Source organism: Dipodomys spectabilis, unplaced genomic scaffold (genome assembly GCF_019054845.1).
Source record: "Dipodomys spectabilis isolate Male_0828 unplaced genomic scaffold, ASM1905484v1 ptg000042l, whole genome shotgun sequence".
Lineage (NCBI taxonomy): Eukaryota > Metazoa > Chordata > Mammalia > Rodentia > Heteromyidae > Dipodomys > Dipodomys spectabilis.
In genome coordinates this window covers 16857628-16880135 of record NW_024870719.1, presented here as the reverse complement: position 1 = coordinate 16880135, position 22508 = coordinate 16857628, and the positions used below count along the sequence as shown (strand labels likewise).

Here is a 22508-nt window from a genome sequence, read left to right as displayed (position 1 = left end):
ATGATGTTAACTTTTAAAATGTATCAATTTATGAAAATAATTTTAATCTTTGTATAATGTAGAGTGATTTCATTTTTGAATTTCATAGTCTGAAGACACTACAAAGAACTCCATTAGCACAACAACACCCTGAGTTAGACCTGTAGAGAAATGGACCCTGTTAAATCACTAAGCTTAGATACTACTTAAAATAAAGCTTTTGGGCCTAATCTACATATGGCATTTGTGCCTGCTGTACCAGGTGTTGGGAGAGGGAAATAGGGAAAGAAGTGAAGAGAATCTACCACATGGAACCAATATGAAAATGTGATTTCATTTACTTTTTCTTTGGAAAGGTAAATGCAACATGGTATTCTAGGATGCCTTGAATTCAGCACAAAGTTAAATTACTAGAAAGATATGACACAAACTGTTTTTGGGGAGGGGATAGAGAATGCTAGGAAGTTAAATATACATAGCTATAATTCTGAGAATTTCTTTACCCAACAACTGGATACCAAAGGAATTATGAATGATCTTATGTCACCAAGACTTGTAATGCCAGACTTGCCCTAATTTGAATGTCTAAAATGAAACCAAATCTTCAAAGGATATTTATCCTAACAATACATTAACTGTATTCAATGGATAATTATGGACAAGTTACCTAGAGCTATTTAAATACTAGCCTTGAAATACTACTTAACTAATTTTGTGACCAACAGGTTTGCAACAAATACATTCCTGACACTATTACTATTTACAAAAAGAAAATACTTGAGAAAAGTTTTTTTTGAAAGTAGGATTTTCAATGTTGCATGTAAATGAAGACAACACATATCCTTAAACATGATAACTGAGAGCAGAGATGCCATAAAAGTGTAAGTCAAACACTTAAAATGTTTTCTTAGATAAGGATAGCTTAATTATAGGTTCTATTAACTACAGATTAGCAATATGTGGTAAATACTCACCCTATCTGAAAGATTATCCCAGCCATAATTAAATGGACTTTCTAATGTATCCTGAGATATGGTGATAACCACTAAATTATAACAAGCTCTGGACGAGTAGAGGAGAATGACCACAGAGCCTACAATGACAGTCTGGCACAAAGACATACCCTAAAAGAGATAAAAATAAATCAGTATGATATTTTTCACATTGTTCATGACATGCTAGCTATTTCTTCACATACACTGTGGTCACTTCTTGGAAAGCATACATAGAAAGCACCAAGGGGGGGCCTGTTGAAATAAACTCTTGATTATCTTGCCTTACAATTCCTATTCATGGAATTCCTATTTATGTTTAATATATGTATGTGAATATGTGCACACATACATTGCCTACTTGCCAAGGTTATCTTATTCCCTTAATGTGTGTAAGTTGGCAAAAGATCAAAACTTTAATTGTTGCAAATCAGAGATACAGTTTAGTCAAAAGAAGAATGAAAACTAGAAACAGCCCATTTTATACATTTGATTTCTGATACAAAATGAGAATAGAAATTCAGTTCTTAGGCTATTTATTCTATTCTATTTGAGAGTTGATGCTAGTCTTGATGCTAGTCCCCAATTGATGCCATTGTGTTCATGACAAAATGATCAAGGTGCTCTAATGTACTTTCAAAAGTTTATGGCTTTATTTATTTATTTCTAATCGTGAAAATACCATACAGAGGGGTTACAATTATATGGCAAGGTAATGAGTACATTTGTTATCAGGCATTGTGGCCTCCTCCTTTGTTTCCCCTTCCCATCCCTTCCCATCTCCCCCCCCAAACCACTCCCCCTCACCCATGCCAAAGTTCTAAAGTTCGTTTTTCGATATAACGACTTGTACATCTCATTTTTGCAATGAGTTCACCTGTATCCCTATTTAAACAATTTGTTTTTTCTCTTCCCCTCCACAAATTATACCAACATCAAATACAGTGAAAATAGGGCTTTAAAAATTAAAAAATTTTCTTGCATTAGTGGTTCTCAACTGGAGAGTGTACAATGGAGAGGGGTGCTATTAATAAAAAGCAAATGTAAAGCCAATACAGATATTTAATTTTTTTTGAGATGAGAAGTTTTACTGAATTTCTATGCATAGTCTTGAACTACTAAGTTCAAGTGGTCCTCTTGTCCCAGCCTTTTGAATGGCTGGCATTATAAGTGTTTATCATTGCATTATTTTTAAAAAGGTACCATATCATTTAAAAAAAATAGCAAGAACAAGAGAACAGAATCTTGTAAGCATTAACTAAAACAATCACAAATGTGTATATTCACTGTGTTGAGAAATAATCACTTAGAAAGAAATATGCTATCATCTGGAAAGACTCTGCTTAAACTTGTAATGATTTTTAAAAACAGATTATAATAACAAATAACACCAAAGCAACAAATAAAACAAAACAAAATAACATACAGCTAAGTTACATATATAGACTAAAGAAAGCCTATTTATCTAGAAAAAGAGTCATTCCGCAAAATGCAGGATCACAAGATGGAAAATAAAGACCCAGCACCTGTGTAGCCTAGACCTCTATCTAAATATAGCATATTATCAATTCAAAATATTCCCACACAGCTCTTCCCCATCAGCCAGTGACCTCAGATGCAAATACTCCTCCACTTGTGTTTTAGCAACTTCTGCCTGCTTTAGAACTTCATGTAAGTGAAGTTAAAGAACATACACTCTTCTGTAGGTTTCATTTAGCATGCTTTTAAGATTTGTTCACATTGTTGGGTATATCAGTAGGTTTTTTTTTTTTTTTGTGATTAATTGGAGATAAGAGTCTCACGGATTTTCCTGCCCAGACTGGCTTGAAACGGTGATCCTCAAGTCTCAGCTCTCTTAGTTAGCTAGGCATGAGCCACCAGCACCTGGCTGTGAGTTCCTTTTAGAGCTGAGGGTGACCAAGTCTTCCTGGTTTGCTCAGGTGCTCCCTGGGTGGAGCTCCACCACTTGGGCCACAGTACCATTTCTGGCTTTTTCTGAGTAATTTATTGGCAATAAGGATCTCATGGATTTTTCTGCCTGGGCCAGCTTGGAACTGTGATCATCTGATCTCAGCCTCCTGACTAACTAGGATTAGGAGTGAGCCACTGACACCCAGCTAACATATTTTTAAAAAAATGAATTGTCAGAGATTGTTATATGTGCTGGACACCAGTTCCTTGTTAGATATGTTTACTGAAATATTTTCATGAAGCTTATGGCTTGCTTTTGGATTTTCTTAGTCTCGTCTTTTGGTGGGAAATTTTAAAGTTTAATGAATCTAATTTATCAACTTGTTTTTTTTTGTGATTATTACTTTCTATGACTTGAAAATCTTTTGTCTGTACTCAAGTTGTAAAGGTATTCTTCTGGTAATCCTACTGACTCAGGAGGCTGAGATCTGACTATTGTGCTTTGAGGCCAGCCCATAAAGGAAAGTCTGTAAGATTCTTATCCCAATTAACCAGCAAAAGCCAGAGGTAGATCTATGGCTCAAGTGGTAGCACATTAACCTTGAGTGAAAAAGCTAAGGGATAGTGCCCAGGCCACCCCCTCACCACAGTACTTTTTTACAAGTTTTTGGCACTTTCCATTGACATTTAAGTCTATGATCCATTTTGAATTACTTTTTCTATACGTATAGGATGGATTTGGAGGTTGATTGTATTCCATATGGACATTCCATGCTCTAGTACTAGTTAAAAATTATTTTTAATCCCTATTGGATTACTTTTAGCACCTTTATCAAAAATCAAAAGGTCATGTAGGAAGTCTATATTAATTTCTAAGCTCTAATTCTCTTGTATTGTCTTTTTTTTTTGAAAGTAGTACTGAGGTTTTAACTGAAGGCCTTACACTTAAACAATTACTTTTCCAAGTGAGCCACACCTTTGGTTACTTTTTTGGTTACTTTTCAGATAGGTCTCATGTTTTTGTGTAGGGCTCGTTTTGAACTGCAGTTTTCCAGACTACACCTCCCGTGGGTCACAGGCATGAGCCACCACTACTTGACTTATTTGTTGAGTGGGGAATCTTGCTAACTTTCTGTCCAAAATGGTCTAGAACCACAATCATCCTGATTCTCATCTCCTTTTTTGAGTAGCTGGACTAGCAGGTGTGTGTCATCATGCTTTTAAACTATTCTCATGCTATTAAACTATTCTCATGTCAGTAACTCAGTCTTAATTATGATAGCTTTTTTCTTTACTAAGCATTAAAGTCATGCAGTATGCCTTTTTTCAAGGTTACTTCAAGTTACTACACTGTTAAATATACTACCTACTCTATGTAAATATAGCTCTATGTAAATATGCTTAAATAAAATTAAAAGTTCTTGTTACATTAGCAATCTTCTAAGTGCTCAAGTTTTATATGGTTAGTAACATACTGAACATTATAGGTATGTACTAGTTTCATCATCACAGGAAGCATTAGGAAAAAACACTAAATATTTTAGGTTTCTTTGCAGTTCCATACACATTTGGAGTCAAATAATCAACTTTTTTTTTCCCATTAAACAGACAGTCAAAAAGCTGTACATATTTAGAGTACACAGCTTGAGAAGACTGTCAACTTGTCATTTTCTATTTTAAAAAAATTCATTGTGAAATCATGATCAGGACTACCTTCAATTTCTAGATCAAATTCACAATTTCAATCCAAACAATACTGATTCTTCCTACCCAGAAACATGATATAACTATTTCTTCACTCATTAAGGTCTTTAAGAAATATTTTGTTGTTTTCAACATAGAGGTATGGAACATTTATTCTTTTTTGTGCCATTCTTGGGACTTGAACTCAGGGCCTGGGCACTGTTCCTGAGCTTTTTTTTTTTTCATTTGTAACTGATTCTTCCTGGCATATAAATGCTATAATGTTTTAAAATTTTGACCTTCTATCCTGAGAATTATGTAACAGTGACTGTTACATAGATTTCTTAATATATTCTCCATAAATAATCATATTATCTGCAATTGGAGACGTTATCTTTTTCTTTTTTCTTGAAAAAGGGTCTCACTTTGTAGCCCAAGTTGGCCCTAAATGCTAGATTCTCTTGCCTTAATCACCCAAGTGTTGGGATTATAGGATTGTGCCACTATCTCCAGCCAGTTTAATGTCTTAATTCCCATTTTTTTAAAAAAAAACATTCTGCTTCTTTCCCTTGCTTTATTAGAATAATGTATAAAACTGGTGAGTCTTTTCTTTATTTTCAATCTTTTTCAATCAATATTTAGGTATTATTATTATTATTTTTTGTCGGTCATAGGGGTTGAACTCTGGGCTTGGTGCTGTCCTTGCGCTCTTCCGCTCAAGGCAAGTGCTCTACTGCGTGGGCCACAGCAGCACTTCCAATTTTCTAGTGCTTTTTTGGAGATAAGAGTCTCATGGATTTTCCTGCCCGGGCTGGTTTGACCTGCGATGCTCAGATCTAAGCCTCCTGAGTAACTAGGATTACAGGCGTGAACCACAGGTGCCCGGCTTTATTATAGTTTTTTTTGTGTGTGTATGCCAATTCTGGGTCTTGAACTCAGGGCCTGGGCCCTGTCCCTGAGCCTCTGTGCTCAAGGCTAGCACGCTACCACTTGAGCCACAGCACCACTTCTGGCTTTTTTCATGTTAACTGGAGTCTCTTAGATTTGTCTGCCTGGGTTGGCTTTAAACCTCAATCCTTGGGCTGGGAATGTGGCTTAGTGGTAGAGTGCTTGCCTAGCATCTGTGAAGCTCTGGGTTTGATTCCTCAGTACCACATAAACAGAAAAAGATGGAAGTGACACTATGGCTCAAGTGGTAGAGCACTTGCCCAGGCCCTGAGTTCAAGCCCTTGGACTGGCAAAACAAAATCCTCAATCCTCATATTTCAGCTTCCTGAGTAGCTAGGATTACAAGTATGAGCCACAGGTATGTAGCCTTGCATTTATCTTTTTCTATGCAGATTAGACGTTGAGCCTGTGATTGTAAGGAATACATAATTTGTTGATATATTCAAAGAAACATACTAGCTTAGCTCTTCTACTTATTGGGCTTAGGTTTTCTTTTCTTGTTATATTCATGTCAATGATATTATTAAAATTTCTTATTTTCTAATATAGTATTTAAAGCTATACTTTCCCTTCACACATTATTTACCCGCATCCACAAATTGTGATGTGTTTCATTAGGCTCCAGTGTGAAAAAAATTTAAATTTCACTTCTGATTTTTTCTTTCATCTATGGGTTACTTAAAATTGGATTAAATAATCTATGTATGTATGTATGTATGTTTGTATCTCCTCTATGTAATCATATTACTATCAGTATCTAATTATATTATAGCCAAAGAGTATTTTCTGATTCCAGTCCTTTTGAATGTGTTGAGATTTGCTTTAAAGTTAACTGTATGATTTTATTTTGATGACCAATTCTATGCTATACTGAAAGGAATGTGTATTCTCCAGCTATTGTGCATGAATCAACTCAAGGGCAGAATGTTCAGATTTCCTATGGCTATTTTATCTATTGCTGAAAGTGGGATACAAAAATCTCTAATCATATTGAAAATCTCACAATCATATTTTTTTACTCTACTTACTATCTTGGTTTTATGCCCATATTAATCATTGTTTCTTCTTGATAAAGTGTACCTTTTTATATTTGGCAAATAAAATGTGCATTTTTATATGTAGCAATACTCTTTGTCTTCAAGTTCATTTTATTTGATAGGCTTCTGTGCTAAATGAATGCATAATATATGTTTCCATCTTAGTATTATCATCCATCCAAATAGTGTTTTATGTTTAAGGCATATTCTGGGATCAAGGATATAGAAGCTTAAAATTTTTTTTTTTTGTCAGTCATGGGCCTGAACTCTGGGCCTGGGCGTGCTGTCCCTCAGCTCTTCTGCTCAAGGCTAGCACTCTACCACTTGAGCCACAGCGCCACTTCTGGCTTTTTTCTTCTTATGTGGTGCTGAGGAATCAAACGCAGGGCTTCATGCATGCAAGGCAGGCATTCTACCACTGAGCCACCTTCCCAGCCCCTTAAAAATATTTTTGTTGTTTTCTTTTTATTTAACAAATTAGTGATATGTTTGGGTTTAGACCTTAAATTTTACTACACGTTTTCTGTTGCCTCTCTTTGTTTTGTTTTTTGGTGGTGTTCAAGAAAAGGGATTCTTTTTTTTTTTTTTTTTGGGTCCAGTCATGGGGCCTGAACTCTGGGCCTGGGCACTGTCCCTCAGCTCTTCAGCTCAGGGCTAGCGCTCTACCACTTGAGCCACAGCGCCACTTCCGGCTTTTTTCTTTTTTGCTTATGTGGTGCTGAGGAATCGAACCCAGGGCCTCAGGCATGCAAGGCAAGCACTCTACCACTGAGCCACCTTCCCAGCCCCAAGAAAAGGGATTCTTAAAGTCAAGTCCAAGCACCATAAAGATCAAAATTAGAGCTATTTAGGGATTGGAGGTGTGGCTCAAGTGGTAGAGTGTTTGCCTAATAAGCTCAAGGCCCTGAGTTCAATTCCAAGTATTGTCAAAACAACCCTAAAAACTATTTAAGAAATATTAGGACCTCAGTTTTTACTTTGGCTTCATCCTTTCTTGAGTGTACAGTAGAATTTTCTAGAGACAACAAGATAAATGATAATGTTTTCACTCTGTATGCATGTATATGTTTGTGTGTTCCAGAATTTCTTTCTTTTTTTGGGGGGGGGGGTCCAGTCGTGGGGCCTGAACTCTGGGCCTGGGCGCTGTCCCTCAGCTCTTCAGCTCAAGGCTAGTGCTCTACCACTTGAGCCACAGAGCCACTTCAGGTTTTTTTCTTATGTTGTGCTGAGGAATTGAACCCAGGGCCTCAGGCATGCAAGGCAAGCACTCTACCACTGAGCCACCTTCCCAGCCCCTGTTCCAGAATTTCTTATGCAGTAGAATTAGGGCATAAGTATGTACATATCTGTTTTTTTGTTTTGTTTTTTTTTTTTGCTGGTCGTGGAGCTTGAACTCTGGGCCTGGACACTGTCCTGAGCTCTTCAGCTCAAGGCTAGCACTCTACCACTTGAGCCATAGCACCTACTTCCAGCTTTTTCTGTGTATGTGGTGCTGAGGAATCGAACCCAGGGCCTCATGCATGCAAGCACTCTACCCCTGAGCCACGTTCCCAGCCCCACATATCTGGTTTTTAATGCAGTTTGTTTGCTGTACTTCTCAGTCTGTGCTAGTTTTCTTCAGTTATTCCTACCATATTCACTAAAACCCTTTATCATTCAAAAATTTTTATTTTGAAATGTTCATTTATCCTACACCTACATGTAAACCAAGAAATATACATATTATGTCAATTTTTCTTGTAGTACTTGAGATTTTCTTCAAAAACTTAAAAAATTGATATAAAACACAATTTAGGATTTAGTATTTTACTCTAAAAGGAAAACTACATATTTTCATATTTAAGAATGTGTATTATCTTAGGAATAGAGAATTATTATTTAATGGGCACAATGTTTCAGTAGGAGATGAGGAAATGCTCTGGAAATGGACAGTGGTGATAACTGTGCAACATGAAATAATGCTAATGAAATATATATTAAAATAGTTAAGATGGTAAATTTCATGTTATGTATATTTTAGTCCTATTAAAAGACCTTTCTCAACCTACAGTTCCTGTTTACTTCTAAGATGCTAAGAATGATGAACAAGTCAAGAACTCTCTGATTTAATAAGGTGAGGAATCTACCTCAAAGGCACCGTGTAAAGCTTAATAAGAAACAAAAATATAATGAAAACTACCTTTCAATAGACTTTATAAATGTTAAGAATTTACCTTTATGTCTTCTGCAGCAGAACAATTTTGAATAGTACTAGGGTCCAAGTTAAGCTGCAGCATCATTTTGAGACCAATCATTCAGAGCTTAAAGCAAAAGGAATCAAAAATTTAAATGTAGGTGTGATGAATACTTAAAACATTAAATGATGTTTTCATATTAGAAATTAAGGAGCTATTGAAACATTTCATGGGTTACCAATGTAAGTTACTTTACAGTGATTGTATTTTTCACTACTCTGCTCTTTTTTAAAAAAAAAAAAGTCAAGTTGAGTGTCTGTGGCTCTCACTTGTAATCCTAGCTATTCAAGAGCTCACAATCTAGAGAATCAAGAATTTAAGCCAGCTTGGGCAGAAAAGTCTGCTAGACTCCATCTCTAATCAGCAAAAAGCAAAGGTGGAGGCGTGGCTCAAATGGAAAGCACCAGACTATGAAGCAAGCCAAGAAAGCTTGAGGTCTTGATTTCAAACTATAGTATTGTAATAAAAATGTCCAATTTCAGAATACTCACGACGAAACAGTGAGAATATTTAATATTGACTCTAGAATGCTTATTTAAAATTCTGTATGATGAGATGAAATGTACCCCTAAAGCTATTCTTCATACTGAAATACAATGGTTGTTTTGATGAAAACCACTTGAAAGACCCCAGACGCTCCTCCCGAAGCCCCTATTGAGCCCAGCAAAAGATTAAAAATTAAAGTTAAAATTATTATATTATACAATTGCTAACTGCTGGTTTTGCTTCTGTAAACTTGCTTGCGCTAACACTAACCCTTCCCCTCCCTGGAGATAAGTGCAGGCCGCTAACCAGGAAACGAAACCTCGAGCCTCTGAGTCACCGCCGGCAGACCCTAGCATGACCCTAGTACATGCCTTAAAACCAGGCATTCCGGTAAAATAGCCGACCACCACATTCCTTCCCGTAAAACTCAGCCTTAATGTTAGGGTGAGGCAGGACGTAGTAAATCACTTGTCAAAATCAGGGAACGAACAGTTTCGGTGCATAACGACCCGCACGGACTTGTCCGGGCAAGTACCAACACGTCAGCCTTCCCCCAACCCCACCTACCCCATCTGGCTAGCTTAACCTAACCAATCCCCACCCTGAACGTAATTTGAAATTAACCAATCATCCCCCTGTAACCACGCATCTCGCTTCTGTAACCTCGCCTCTGCTGTCCATAAAAAGAGGGTGCTTTCAAGCACTCGGGGCGCAAGTCTCCCGATAGACTTTGTCGCCCCGGGTACCCGTGTAACCGGTTCTCAGACACTCAACCCGAACCTTGTGGATCTCGAGGTTGAGTGCACCTGGGAGCCGAGGGCTTGCCCGAATAAACCTCTTGCTGTTTGCATCCGCACAAGTGGTCTCGTTGTTCCTTGGGGAAGGGTCTCTTCAGATTGAAGGACACCCCACGCCGCCGGGGGTCTTTCATCTGGGGGCTCGTCCGGGATAGAGACCCCCCACCCAGGGACCACCGACCCATTTTCGGGAGGTAAGCTGGCCAGCATCTGTGTGTCATCTGTGTGTCGTCTGTGTGCTGTCTATAAGCTGCCTGAAGTCTTGCGTGGCCAATTTCTGTGCGCTTGCGAATCTGGTGAGTTCGGCCGTACTCGTCCGTATCTGGCGGGCCCGTGGAGGAGCTGACGAGCTCGTACTCCCGACCGCAACCCCCAGGAGACGTCTTGGGGGTGTCCGGAGCCTGAAACAGTGGCTCGTCCGGAGCCTGAAACAGTGGCTCATCCGGAGCCTGAAACAGTAGCTCATCCGAGGGCCTGAAAAAGTGGCCCATCTGAAACCCGGTCCCCTCGGACGCGTGGTTCATCAGAGGAGACGAGAGATCCGGACTCTCAATAAAGTCTCCATCAGGTTGTTTTCTGTTTAAGAGCAAAGACGCGCAGCGAAGTTACGTATTGTCTGTCTTGTGTTTGTGTTCGCTAAAAGTTTTTATAAAATGGGACAAACTGTCGCGACCCCGCTTAACCTTACTTTACAGAACTGGAGAGATGTGCAAACAGCGGCTCACAATCTTTCAGTAGAAGTTAAGAAAAGAAAATGGATAACTTTCTGTTCATCAGAGTGGCCCACTTTCAACTGTGGCTGGCCACGAGAAGGAACCTTTAACCTAACCATTGCCTTACAGGTTAAGGCCAAAATCATGGATCCGGGACCACACGGACACCCAGACCAGGTCCCCTATATTGTCACTTGGGAGGCTCTTATTTCTGATCCTCCCTCGTGGATAAAACCCTTCCTACCCGCCCCGGCGCCCCAACCCCCTACCCCCTTGACCCTTCCATCTGCACCTCAACTCCCGTCCCCGCTCCTTCCGTCCTTGACTCCCCAACCCCAACTCCCTCCTCCTCTCCTCCCCTCTCCAGCTCCCCAACCTCCCTCACATTCCTCACTTTACCCAGCCCTTGTTCCCCTAGAAAGTAAAAAACAGGTGCCTCCGGAGAAAGGCAGGCCTGCCACCCCAAAGGTTCTGCCACCAGGGGAAGAAGTTCTCCTGGATTTGTTGACGGAGGAACCGCCTCCCTATCAGGGACATGCTCAGCAGCCTCAGGAAGCAGTGGCTGCCGCCCCTCCACCGCCTGCCGACCCTGCACCATCCCCGGTGGCCGGTCGACTCCGCGGACGCCGAGAACAGGTCCCGGACTCTACCTCCACCTCTCAGGCGTTTCCTCTGCGTGCAGGGACGAATGGCCAGCTGCAATATTGGCCCTTTTCGGCCTCAGACTTGTATAATTGGAAAACTAACAACCCTCCCTTTAGCAAAGACCCCTCAAAACTAACCTCTTTAATTGAATCTATCTTAGTGACTCATCAACCCACTTGGGACGATTGCCAGCAACTATTGCAGGTACTGTTGACTACTGAGGAAAAACAGCGTGTTTTCCTCGAAGCTAGGAAGAACGTCCCCGGGGACCACGGGCGTCCCACTCAACTGCCTAATGAGATAGACGCTGCTTTTCCCTTGGAACGGCCCAATTGGGACTTCAATACGGATGCAGGTAGGAACCACCTACGCCTTTACCGCCAGTTGCTAATAGTGGGTCTCCAAGGGGCCGCCCGGCGGCCCACCAATTTGGCACAGGTAAAGCAAGTAGTTCAGAAAGTAGAGGAGTCGCCTTCGGCTTTTCTTGAGCGTCTTAAGGAGGCATATCGCATTTACACTCCTTACGACCCTGAGGATCCAGGGCAGGCTACGAATGTTGCTATGTCTTTTATTTGGCAATCGGCTCCTGATATCAGAAAGAAGCTAGAGAGGCAGGAGGATCTTCAGACATTGTCCCTCCAGGACTTGCTTAAAGAAGCCGAACGCATTTATAATAAAAGGGAGACTCCAGAAGAAAGGGAGGAAAGGCTGAGAAAAGAAGCTGAAGAGAGAGAAAGTGCACGTGATCGTAAAAGAACAAAGGAGATGAGTAAGTTGTTGGCCACCATAGTATCAGGACAGCAGCAGGAGCAGGGAAGACAGAAGGGAGACAAACCAGGCACCCAATTGGAAAAGGACCAGTGTGCATACTGTAAAGAAAAGGGACATTGGGTGAGGGACTGTCCAAAAAGACTTAGGGGACCTCGGAGACCTAGGCCCCAGACATCCTTGCTAACCTTAGACGACTAGGGGGGTCCAGGCCAGGAGCCCCCCCCTGAGCCTAGGATAACTCTGGAAGTTGGGGGGCAACCCGTCACCTTCCTGGTGGATACGGGGGCCCAACACTCAGTATTAACCACGGCCCCCGGACCCCTGAGTGACCGATCAGCCTGGGTGCAGGGAGCCACTGGAGGGAAGCGGTATCGGTGGACCACCGATCGAAGAGTGCAACTGGCCACCGGTAAGGTAACGCATTCCTTCTTGCATGTTCCCGACTGCCCTTACCCTCTACTGGGAAGAGACTTGTTAACCAAATTAAAGGCACAAATTCATTTTGAGGAAACAGGGGCACGCATTACTGGGCCCAAGGGACAGCCCTTACATGTACTGACCCTCGGAATAGAGGACGAGTACAGGTTGTATGAACAAAAACAGGACAAAGAGGACGCCCACATACGGCCTTGGGTGCGAAAGTTCCCGCAAGCGTGGGCTGAGACGGGAGGCATAGGCTTAGCCGTCCACCAGGCTCCTTTAGTTATCCAGCTAAAGGCCACTGCCTCCCCTGTGTCTATAAAACAATACCCGCTGTCCCAAGAGGCCCGTCGGGGAATTCGTCCTCACATAAAGAGACTGTTAGACCAAGGAATACTAACCCCCTGCCAGTCTCCCTGGAATACTCCGCTCCTCCCGGTCAAAAAGCCGGGAACTCAAGATTATAGACCAGTACAGGACTTGAGAGAAGTTAATAGGCGGGTTGAGGACATTCACCCCACGGTCCCTAATCCATACAACCTATTGAGCAGTCTGCCCCCCACTCATATCTGGTATACTGTCTTAGACTTAAAGGACGCGTTTTTCTGCTTAAGAATCCATCCCAGTAGCCAGCCTATTTTTGCCTTTGAATGGAAGGATCCAGAGCTGGGAGTATCGGGGCAATTGACCTGGACTAGACTGCCCCAGGGGTTTAAGAACAGCCCCACACTATTTGATGAGGCGTTACATCGGGACCTAGCCGACTTCAGAATTCAACATCCCACGTTAATATTGCTCCAGTACGTAGATGATCTCCTGCTGGCAGCCCAGACACAGGAGGACTGCAACTCAGGGACTGAAGATCTCCTGCAGGCCCTGGGTGCCATCGGCTACAGGGCCTCCGCCAAAAAGGCGCAAATTTGTCAGAAGCAAGTAACGTATCTAGGATATCAGATCAAAGACGGGCAGAGGTGGCTGACAGAGTCTCGCAAACGGGCAATTATGGATATTGCCCCACCCCAGAGTCCAAGACAGTTGCGAGAGTTTCTGGGAACAGCTGGATTCTGCCGATTGTGGATTCCCAGCTTCGTGGAGATAGCCGCCCCTCTGTACCCGTTAACAAAACCCGGGACGCTATTTGTCTGGGAAGAGATCCAACAAAAAGCCTTCCAAAACATTAAGGAGGCGCTCTTACACTCCCCGGCTTTAGGGTTGCCAGATCTAACCAAACCTTTTGAGCTGTTTGTAGATGAAAAGCAAGGATATGCAAAAGGAGTCCTGACCCAGAAGCTGGGGCCGTGGAGACGTCCTGTGGCCTATCTCTCCAAAAAGCTGGATCCGGTTGCTTCCGGATGGCCCCCGTGCCTGCGGATGGTTGCGGCGATTGCAGTCCTGGTAAAAGACTCGGGTAAGCTTACCCTAGGCCAGCCACTTGTCATCCTGGCCCCACATGCCGTAGAGGCCCTGGTCAAACAACCACCAGACCGATGGCTCTCTAACGCCCGCATGACCCACTACCAAGCCATGCTCCTAGATAAAGACAGAATACAGTTCGGGCCTGTAGTAACTCTGAACCCCGCTACCCTGCTGCCACAACCGGGGGAGGCGGAGCCCCATGACTGTTTGCAGATCCTGGCCGAAGTACATGGAACTCGACCGGACTTGACCGACCAGCCCCTCCGGGATGCTGATTTCACTTGGTATACAGATGGGAGCAGCTTCTTGGACCATGGTGAGAGGAAGGCCGGAGCTGCTGTCACCACCGAGACTGAGGTAGTTTGGGCGGAGGGACTTCCGCCTGGGACGTCAGCACAGCGTGCCGAGCTGATCGCCCTGACCCATGCACTCAAAATGGCAAAAGGCAAGAGACTTAACGTCTACACCGATAGTCGCTACGCTTTTGCTACGGCCCATGTGCATGGAGAAATCTATCGCAGGCGGGGCTTATTGACCTCAGAGGGCAAGGAAATTAAAAATAAGCCGGAAATTCTGGCCCTATTGGAGGCCTTGTTCTTGCCCCAGAAACTGAGCATTATACACTGTCCGGGACACCAAAAAGGACAAACCTCGGAAGCGAGAGGCAATCGACTGGCTGATAGGGCGGCCCGGGAGGCAGCGCTAGCCGGAACTCCAACCACCCCGGTCCTCCTCCCCATGACAACCAAGCCGCGAACAAAAAGACCCAGTCCGCTCCCCTACAGTCCAGAGGACATGGACGATCTAAAGAAAATGGGGGCCACCTTTGACCCTGAGAGAGGGGCTTGGACTAACGATGGGAAGACTGTTTGGCCAAGAAAGTGGACTCGTCAAATGATAGACCGCCTCCACAAACTAACCCATCTTAGCAACCGGAAAATGAAGACCCTCCTTGAGCGTGAGGAAGGGCTAATGCATCTTCTGGGAAAAGAGGACAGCCTACAAGCAGTGACAGATCAATGCACAATATGTGCCCGTGTCAACGCTGGAAAGACCAAAATAGGGCCAGGAGTGCGGGTACGAGGACAGCGACCTGGGACTCACTGGGAAATCGACTTCACGGAGATTAAGCCTGGACAGTATGGTTACAGATATCTCCTAGTATTTGTGGACACCTTCTCAGGCTGGGTAGAGGCTTTCCCTACCAAACATGAAACCTCCAGAGTGGTAACAAAAAAGCTGATGGAAGAAATTTTTCCCCGATATGGTATGCCACAGGTGTTAGGGACTGATAATGGGCCTGCGTTCGTCTCCCAGGTAAGTCAGTTGGTGGCCAAACTGTTGGGGATTGATTGGAAATTACACTGTGCTTACAGACCCCAGAGCTCAGGGCAGGTAGAAAGAATGAATAGAACGATTAAGGAGACTTTAACCAAATTAACACTTGCAACTGGCTCAAAGGACTGGGTGTTCCTCCTGCCCCTTGCCCTTTACCGCGCTCGCAATACCCCTGGCCCCCATGGCCTCACCCCTTTTGAAATCTTGTACGGAGCTCCCCCGCCGGCTGTCAATTTTCTTGACCCTCATATATCTGACTATGCTAATAGCCCTTCTTTACAAGCTCACTTGCAGGCACTTCAGATTGTCCAGCGTGAAGTCTGGAGGCCTCTTGCGGCAGTGTACCAGGATCAACAAAACGACCCTGTCGTGCCTCATCGTTTCCAGATAGGAGATTCTGTGTGGGTCCGACGCCATCAGACCAAAAACTTGGAACCACGGTGGAAAGGACCATACATCGTTCTCCTCACCACTCCTACAGCCGTAAAAGTGGACGGAATCGCCGCCTGGATCCACGCGTCCCACGTCAAGGCCGCCCGGACCCCGGAAGAGACCTCAACAAACCCGGACTGGAAAGTGCAGCGCACTCAAAATCCCTTAAAGATAAGACTTACGCGAAAATGATTTCCTTTGCTTCCCTTGCTTACATGCTATTCCTATCCCTCTTGAGTGTTGCCTCTCCCAATCCCCACCAGCCCGTACGACAGGCCTGGCAGATTTTGTCTGGCACAGCGGATGTAGTCTGGCAGATCAGCTCCGACCGCCATCCGTGGGGAGCTTGGTGGCCAGATCTAACCCCAGATGTTTGCCAATTAGTAGCCGGATCGCCCCGCCCCTGGGACCTGCCCGGTTTCACCTTTGATAAACTCCCGGTAAAAGACTGCTCGGGCATACCCAATATGGGGGGCTTTAATGCAGGATGCTGTTCCCCGGACAAAAGGACAAGTTTAGCCAAGGTTGATTTTTATGTTTGCCCTCGAGAAGGTAGAGCAACATCTAACCAGTGTGGACAGGAGAGTGACTACTTTTGTGCCTCTTGGGGTTGTGAGACCACGGGTGATGCATATTGGAACCCAAGTTCCACTTGGGACCTGATTAATGTAAAAAAAGGACGGCCCTGGGGTACTTCATGCTACTTCAAAAGTACGTGCCTGCCTTTAAAAATATCCTTTACAGACAGAGGAAGAGCTTTACTTCCTGCCCTATGGATGGCAGGCAGACAGTGGGGTATTAGATGGCATACAATTGGATCTGGACCCTATGGAGTGACATTCCAAATCAGGCTACGCAGGCAAACAATAACACCCATCCTGCCAATCGGGCCCAACCCAGTTTTATCAAAACCCAGGGTCCTCACTGCTAGAAATCCTCCACAAACCCCCTTGCTCAGTGCCCCCGTTCCGCCCCCTTTTGCGACCAGTTCCCCCTACCTATCCGCCTCAATACCGGTCCTGGCCGCATCAGAGGCAGGGGAAAGACTCATTGACCTTGTAAAGGGAGCATATACTGCTTTAAATTATTCTGATCCCAGTCGCACCGAGAGCTGTTGGCTATGTCTGGTCTCCAATCCTCCATACTATGAAGGCATTGCTGTAAAAGCCAATTTTTCCATCCACTCCAACCCCCCTTCCATCTGTAATTCACTGCCTTCCCACCAACTGACTCTCCCAGAAGTATCTGAGAGCGGGACTTGTTTAGGTAATATCCCCCCTTCCCATCAAAGACTGTGCAATAACAATCAGGCTGTATCCCCTGGATCCCATTACTTGGTTCCCCAAACTGGGCTCTATTGGGCTTGCAATACAGGCCTAACCCCCTGTGTGTCGACAGCTATTTTTAACCAAAGTAAGGATTATTGTGTATTAGTACAGATTTGGCCTCGCATCACTTACCATCCTGACAGCGTTGTCCTCCAATACTTTGACCGACCAACTCATAGAGGCAAAAGGGAGCTCGTGTCTATTACATTGGCTGTCCTTCTAGGTATAGGAGGGATATCGGCTGGGATTGCCACAGGAACCACCGCCCTGACAAGAGTGGATTACTATTCAGACCTCCAGCAAGCCATGAATAACGACTTAAAGACTTTGGCAAACACCGTCCAAACACTAACGGACTCGGTAAACTCCTTAGCTGAAGTAGTCCTTCAAAATCGAAGGGGATTGGACTTACTGTTCTTAAAGGAAGGGGGCTTATGTGTAGCCTTAAGGGAAGAATGTTGTTTTTATGTCAATAAGACAGGAGTAATAATCAAGTCCCTAGATAAACTTAAAGAAAGACTAAACAATAGACAGCGAGAATTTGAGTCTCAACAAACTTGGTATGAAGGGTTGTGGAATAAGTCTCCGTGGTTTACTACCCTGATATCCTCATTAATGGGACCATTAATACTCCTCATGTTAATCCTTACTGTGGGCCCCTGCATCATCAATCGCCTAATACAATTTATAAAAGACCGCCTATCGGTCGTACAGGCCCTAGTATTAACCCAACAATACCACCAACTTAAATTGACGGAGGAATCTCCAGTTGAATGAAGGATTTCATTCATACAAAAAGAAAATGGGGGAATGAAAGACCCCAGACGCTCCTCCCGAAGCCCCTATTGAGCCCAGCAAAAGATTAAAAATTAAAGTTAAAATTATTATATTATACAATTGCTAACTGCTGGTTTTGCTTCTGTAAACTTGCTTGCGCTAACACTAACCCTTCCCCTCCCTGGAGATAAGTGCAGGCCGCTAACCAGGAAACGAAACCTCGAGCCTCTGAGTCACCGCCGGCAGACCCTAGCATGACCCTAGTACATGCCTTAAAACCAGGCATTCCGGTAAAATAGCCGACCACCACATTCCTTCCCGTAAAACTCAGCCTTAATGTTAGGGTGAGGCAGGACGTAGTAAATCACTTGTCAAAATCAGGGAACGAACAGTTTCGGTGCATAACGACCCGCACGGACTTGTCCGGGCAAGTACCAACACGTCAGCCTTCCCCCAACCCCACCTACCCCATCTGGCTAGCTTAACCTAACCAATCCCCACCCTGAACGTAATTTGAAATTAACCAATCATCCCCCTGTAACCACGCATCTCGCTTCTGTAACCTCGCCTCTGCTGTCCATAAAAAGAGGGTGCTTTCAAGCACTCGGGGCGCAAGTCTCCCGATAGACTTTGTCGCCCCGGGTACCCGTGTAACCGGTTCTCAGACACTCAACCCGAACCTTGTGGATCTCGAGGTTGAGTGCACCTGGGAGCCGAGGGCTTGCCCGAATAAACCTCTTGCTGTTTGCATCCGCACAAGTGGTCTCGTTGTTCCTTGGGGAAGGGTCTCTTCAGATTGAAGGACACCCCACGCCGCCGGGGGTCTTTCACACTGATGCAACCGTTTGATGTGAAAGAAATAGCCCCCTTTTTCAAAAAATGCTACTTTACTTTTGAAAGACAACTATGGCAGAAAAACGGTTATTAAGAATTGGTAAGTGAGTACATTTTATTTTTCAATGGTGAACAAAATGTGCCTATCACTTACAAGAAAGCATCTGGCAGTATTTATTGCCAATGATAAAATCTGAATTTTGCCCCTCCCTCTTTCCTCCCTTCTCTCCTTCTCCCCTGTCCCTTTCTTTTGAGGCTGTGTCACCAAAAATCTCAATCCTGTGGAATCAAGATGGTGGAGTAATAACAAGGATTAACCTGTGCTCACTCTGATCAGAGAGAGGAACATGGCCTCTAGCACAGAACTTCACTTCAAGAGACCACACCAAACAAACTAGAAATAATAGAGTTTGGCACCAACCAAGAAGATTCAAATTTAAGCATCTACAATAGGGGAAACAAACAGAAAAAACCAAGCAGGTGCTCAGCATGACTGCACTGTAGCCACAGGCTCCAGCCAGCCAGAAAGCCATCTTGATTTTTTTCTCCCTTTTTCCTTTCCTTTCCTTTTTCTTCTTCCCTCCCGTCCCCCCCCCCCCCCCCACGCCACCGGCCTGCCCCTTTGCTACCCTTCTGCCACTCATCCTCACTAGCGGACAGCACCAAAATACCTGGGAGAAAGCAGCTCAATCTCGGGACTGGAGAAGGCAGCCATAACAGGGCAGACCAGGAGCAAAGCAACTCAAGAGGTAACTACCGAAGTCCAGAATGGACTCTGCAGGTCCCCTAATGCCAAGATAGACAAGGCAGGGCCTTAACCCCAGAAAAGGTTTCAGCAGGGGCTCAAACCCGAATACTCTGTGTGACTGTGAAGCCCTCACACAATAGGGGGTAGGGAATGTATAGGTGGGGGGTGTGGGGGAGTGTTATAACTCCCAGGAGAGTTTGGTGTGTGTGTTGGGGGGAGTCTTAATGCCAGAAGCCAGAACCGATGCAGCGGGGCTTCTAACTCCAGGAGCTGCAGTCTCGGTGGGTCCTCTAACCCAAGAAAAGGCTTCCGTGGGATTTCTAATGCTAGCGGGCACAGTGCCTCTAAAAGCGCGCACGTGCATCCCACGTGGGACCCTGCTGGGGTCTGCACCCAGCCTAGCCTGCCTGTGCATCCACGGTGCCAGCCGCCCACAGTACTGGGAGGCTGCCCACAGTGCGGCCCCAAAGCCCACCATTGCATTTCTGGGCGGTGCCACCGGACAGCGACAGAGCTGGTTGGGGTGGGAGTTTGCAGCCAGCCAGACCCCAAAGCCCATGCCTGCACTCCCCCATGAGAAGCTCCTGCCCACAGCATGGAGGGTTGAGACAGCGCCCCAAACCTGCCAGGGCATGCCCCTGCCCAGAGTCCTGTGCTCTGCACCTACCTGGCTCTGAAAAGGCCCTCTGTGCTTCATCGCAGGGGACACCCTCACACACAGAAGTCTGCCTGAACATCCTTGTGTGGCATGCCATGGACAGCTCCCAGCAACACGGTGAGCACAAAACCCTTCCATGCGTCCCTGCCTATGACACCCTCAGACACAGCACTGGAGCCAGCACACGGCTAGACCTCCAAACCTGTTCCTGCCCCTCTGGGGGACACCAACGGCACAGAGACCACAAGAAAACTAGGAAACGACAGTCCGTTACCCCTGAACCTACTGCCTAATGGCAACCACCTCCACAAACCCTGAGGTCAGACGCGTAGATCACAGCAAAAGATCACGAAATTCATTAACAATCAACATTTCACTCTTAAAAAACCAGCAACAAGGGGCTGGGAAGGTGGCCCAAGCGCTTGCTTTGCATGCCTGAGGCCCTGGGTTCGATTCCTCAGCACCACATAAGCAAAAAAGAAAAAAGCCGGAAGTGGCGCTGTGGCTCAAGTGGTAGAGTGCTAGCCTTGAGCTGAAGAGCTGAGGGACAGCGCCCAGGCCCAGAGTTCAGGCCCCACGACTGAACCAAAAAAAAAACCAAAAAACAAAAAAACAAAAAACCAGCAACAATTCAGGGAGGAATCCAGCGAGAGTGAAGAATCAATGAGACAACCAAAGAACCATTAAACAAGGAGAGAGTTGGTTGATGAAATCTAAGGGGCACACCCACACACAAGTAGAAAATGGGGAAGAAATAATGGAGAAAGTGCAGGACATCCAAGAGGACAGAAACTAACGATCAATTCACGACTGAAGTTAAAGTTAATGTCACGGGAATTAACATCAACGAAGAGCTTGGAAACATGAAAGGCTGTCTCCTTAATACAAAGCTCAGTTGAAAGTAAAGGCAATAAAAGAAAATTTGAATTTTTAAAGAGAAAAATCAGAATTTTTGGAAACTTGCACATACTTTTGTCCATGATTGACAACTTTCTCAAACTAAACTTTCTTCATGAGGTAGTATAATAATGATGTATAATTTGAAGATTAATCTATTAAGCAAATGATTGAGGCATCATCTTACAAAAATTTGCAAAGTGCAAAATAGACTGTAAGAGTGTACAAAAAGTTCAGTAATATGATTTTAGATTTCAAAGAGCAACTAATCTTTAAAAAAATCTCCACTTCTGCTGAGTGCTGGTGGCTCATGCCTGTAAACCTAGCTACTCAGGAGGCTGAGATCTGAGAATTGTGGTTCAAAGCCAGTCTGGGCAGAAATGTCCCCAAGAAATTCTTATCTCCAATTAGCCACTCAAAAAGCCAGAAGTAGTGTTATAGCATACAGTGATACAGCACTAACCTTAAGCAAAAAGAAGCTCAGGGATAGCACCCAGACCCAGGACGGCAAAACCAAACCAAAAACTTAAACATGTTTCTGTGCCTCTAGCCTCCTTTGTGATGAGAGTGAGTTATTATTTGAATTACTCATCCTGATTTAAATTTGCAATTTATTTTACTCTACTTCCAGAAATTCTCTTTACTACTAATAAAGAGACCTCATCCCAAACGAGGTCAAGGAAAGAGAGGTAGATGAAGGGAAACAGAATGGTGGATGAATGCATTCATATGTTCAATGTACATATGTGAAAACAGAATCAGGAAAACTGAGATTATGGGTGGAACTGGGAGACATGGCAGAGAATTATAAAAGGGGTGACACTGATCAAGATGCATTGTACTCATAAATTGAGATGTTCAAATGAAACCCTACTATACAACTACTTAAAAGATAATAAAAACAAATTCTCTTTATTTTCAGTTTGAAGCACTATAAGTATGATGATTAGATGTAAAGTTTTCTTACACTGATCATGATTAGGTTTGCTAAGTTCAAATCTGTAAATTTAAGTCATTTCTTCAAATAGTTTTCATTTTCTTCCCCTTTTCATTGACTATTCTAATTATATATAGTTAGATCTTGAAACATTGTTCATTATCTCCCCTCCCATTCTTTTGATTGGATAGTTTTTATTGATTTATCTGTAAGTTCACTGACCTTTCTTTCCTTTTTAATCTGCTGAAGTGACTTATTTAAGTATTAGAGTTTTAAATGATGGTATTCCCATTTTAAAATAGTTTCTATTTCTCTTGAGATTTCCTATATTTATCCAAATGTATTTTCCTTTACATCTGTCAATATAGTATAAAACTTTTGTCTGATATATACAAAATCTAGGTCATTTTGGGGTATGGTTTTATTTCCATTGTTTTTTTTTGAGTTTTGCTTTTTGGTTGAGTATAAATTCTATATTTCCTGAGTCTTCATATGTCTAGTAAAGTTGGGTTAGGTTCCTAAGATTT

At 43.8% G+C, this 22508-nt stretch overlaps 1 protein-coding gene across 1 annotated transcript in view; it reads right to left on the bottom strand.

The window, feature by feature from the left end:
* Positions 1 to 22508, bottom strand: part of Gpr137c (G protein-coupled receptor 137C) — a 66372-nt gene that overhangs the window by 2667 nt on the left and 41197 nt on the right. The window contains exon 4 of the mRNA XM_042677890.1: positions 954 to 1103. Coding sequence (XP_042533824.1) covers positions 954 to 1103 — 150 coding nt within the window. The remainder of the gene's footprint in view (positions 1 to 953; positions 1104 to 22508) is intronic.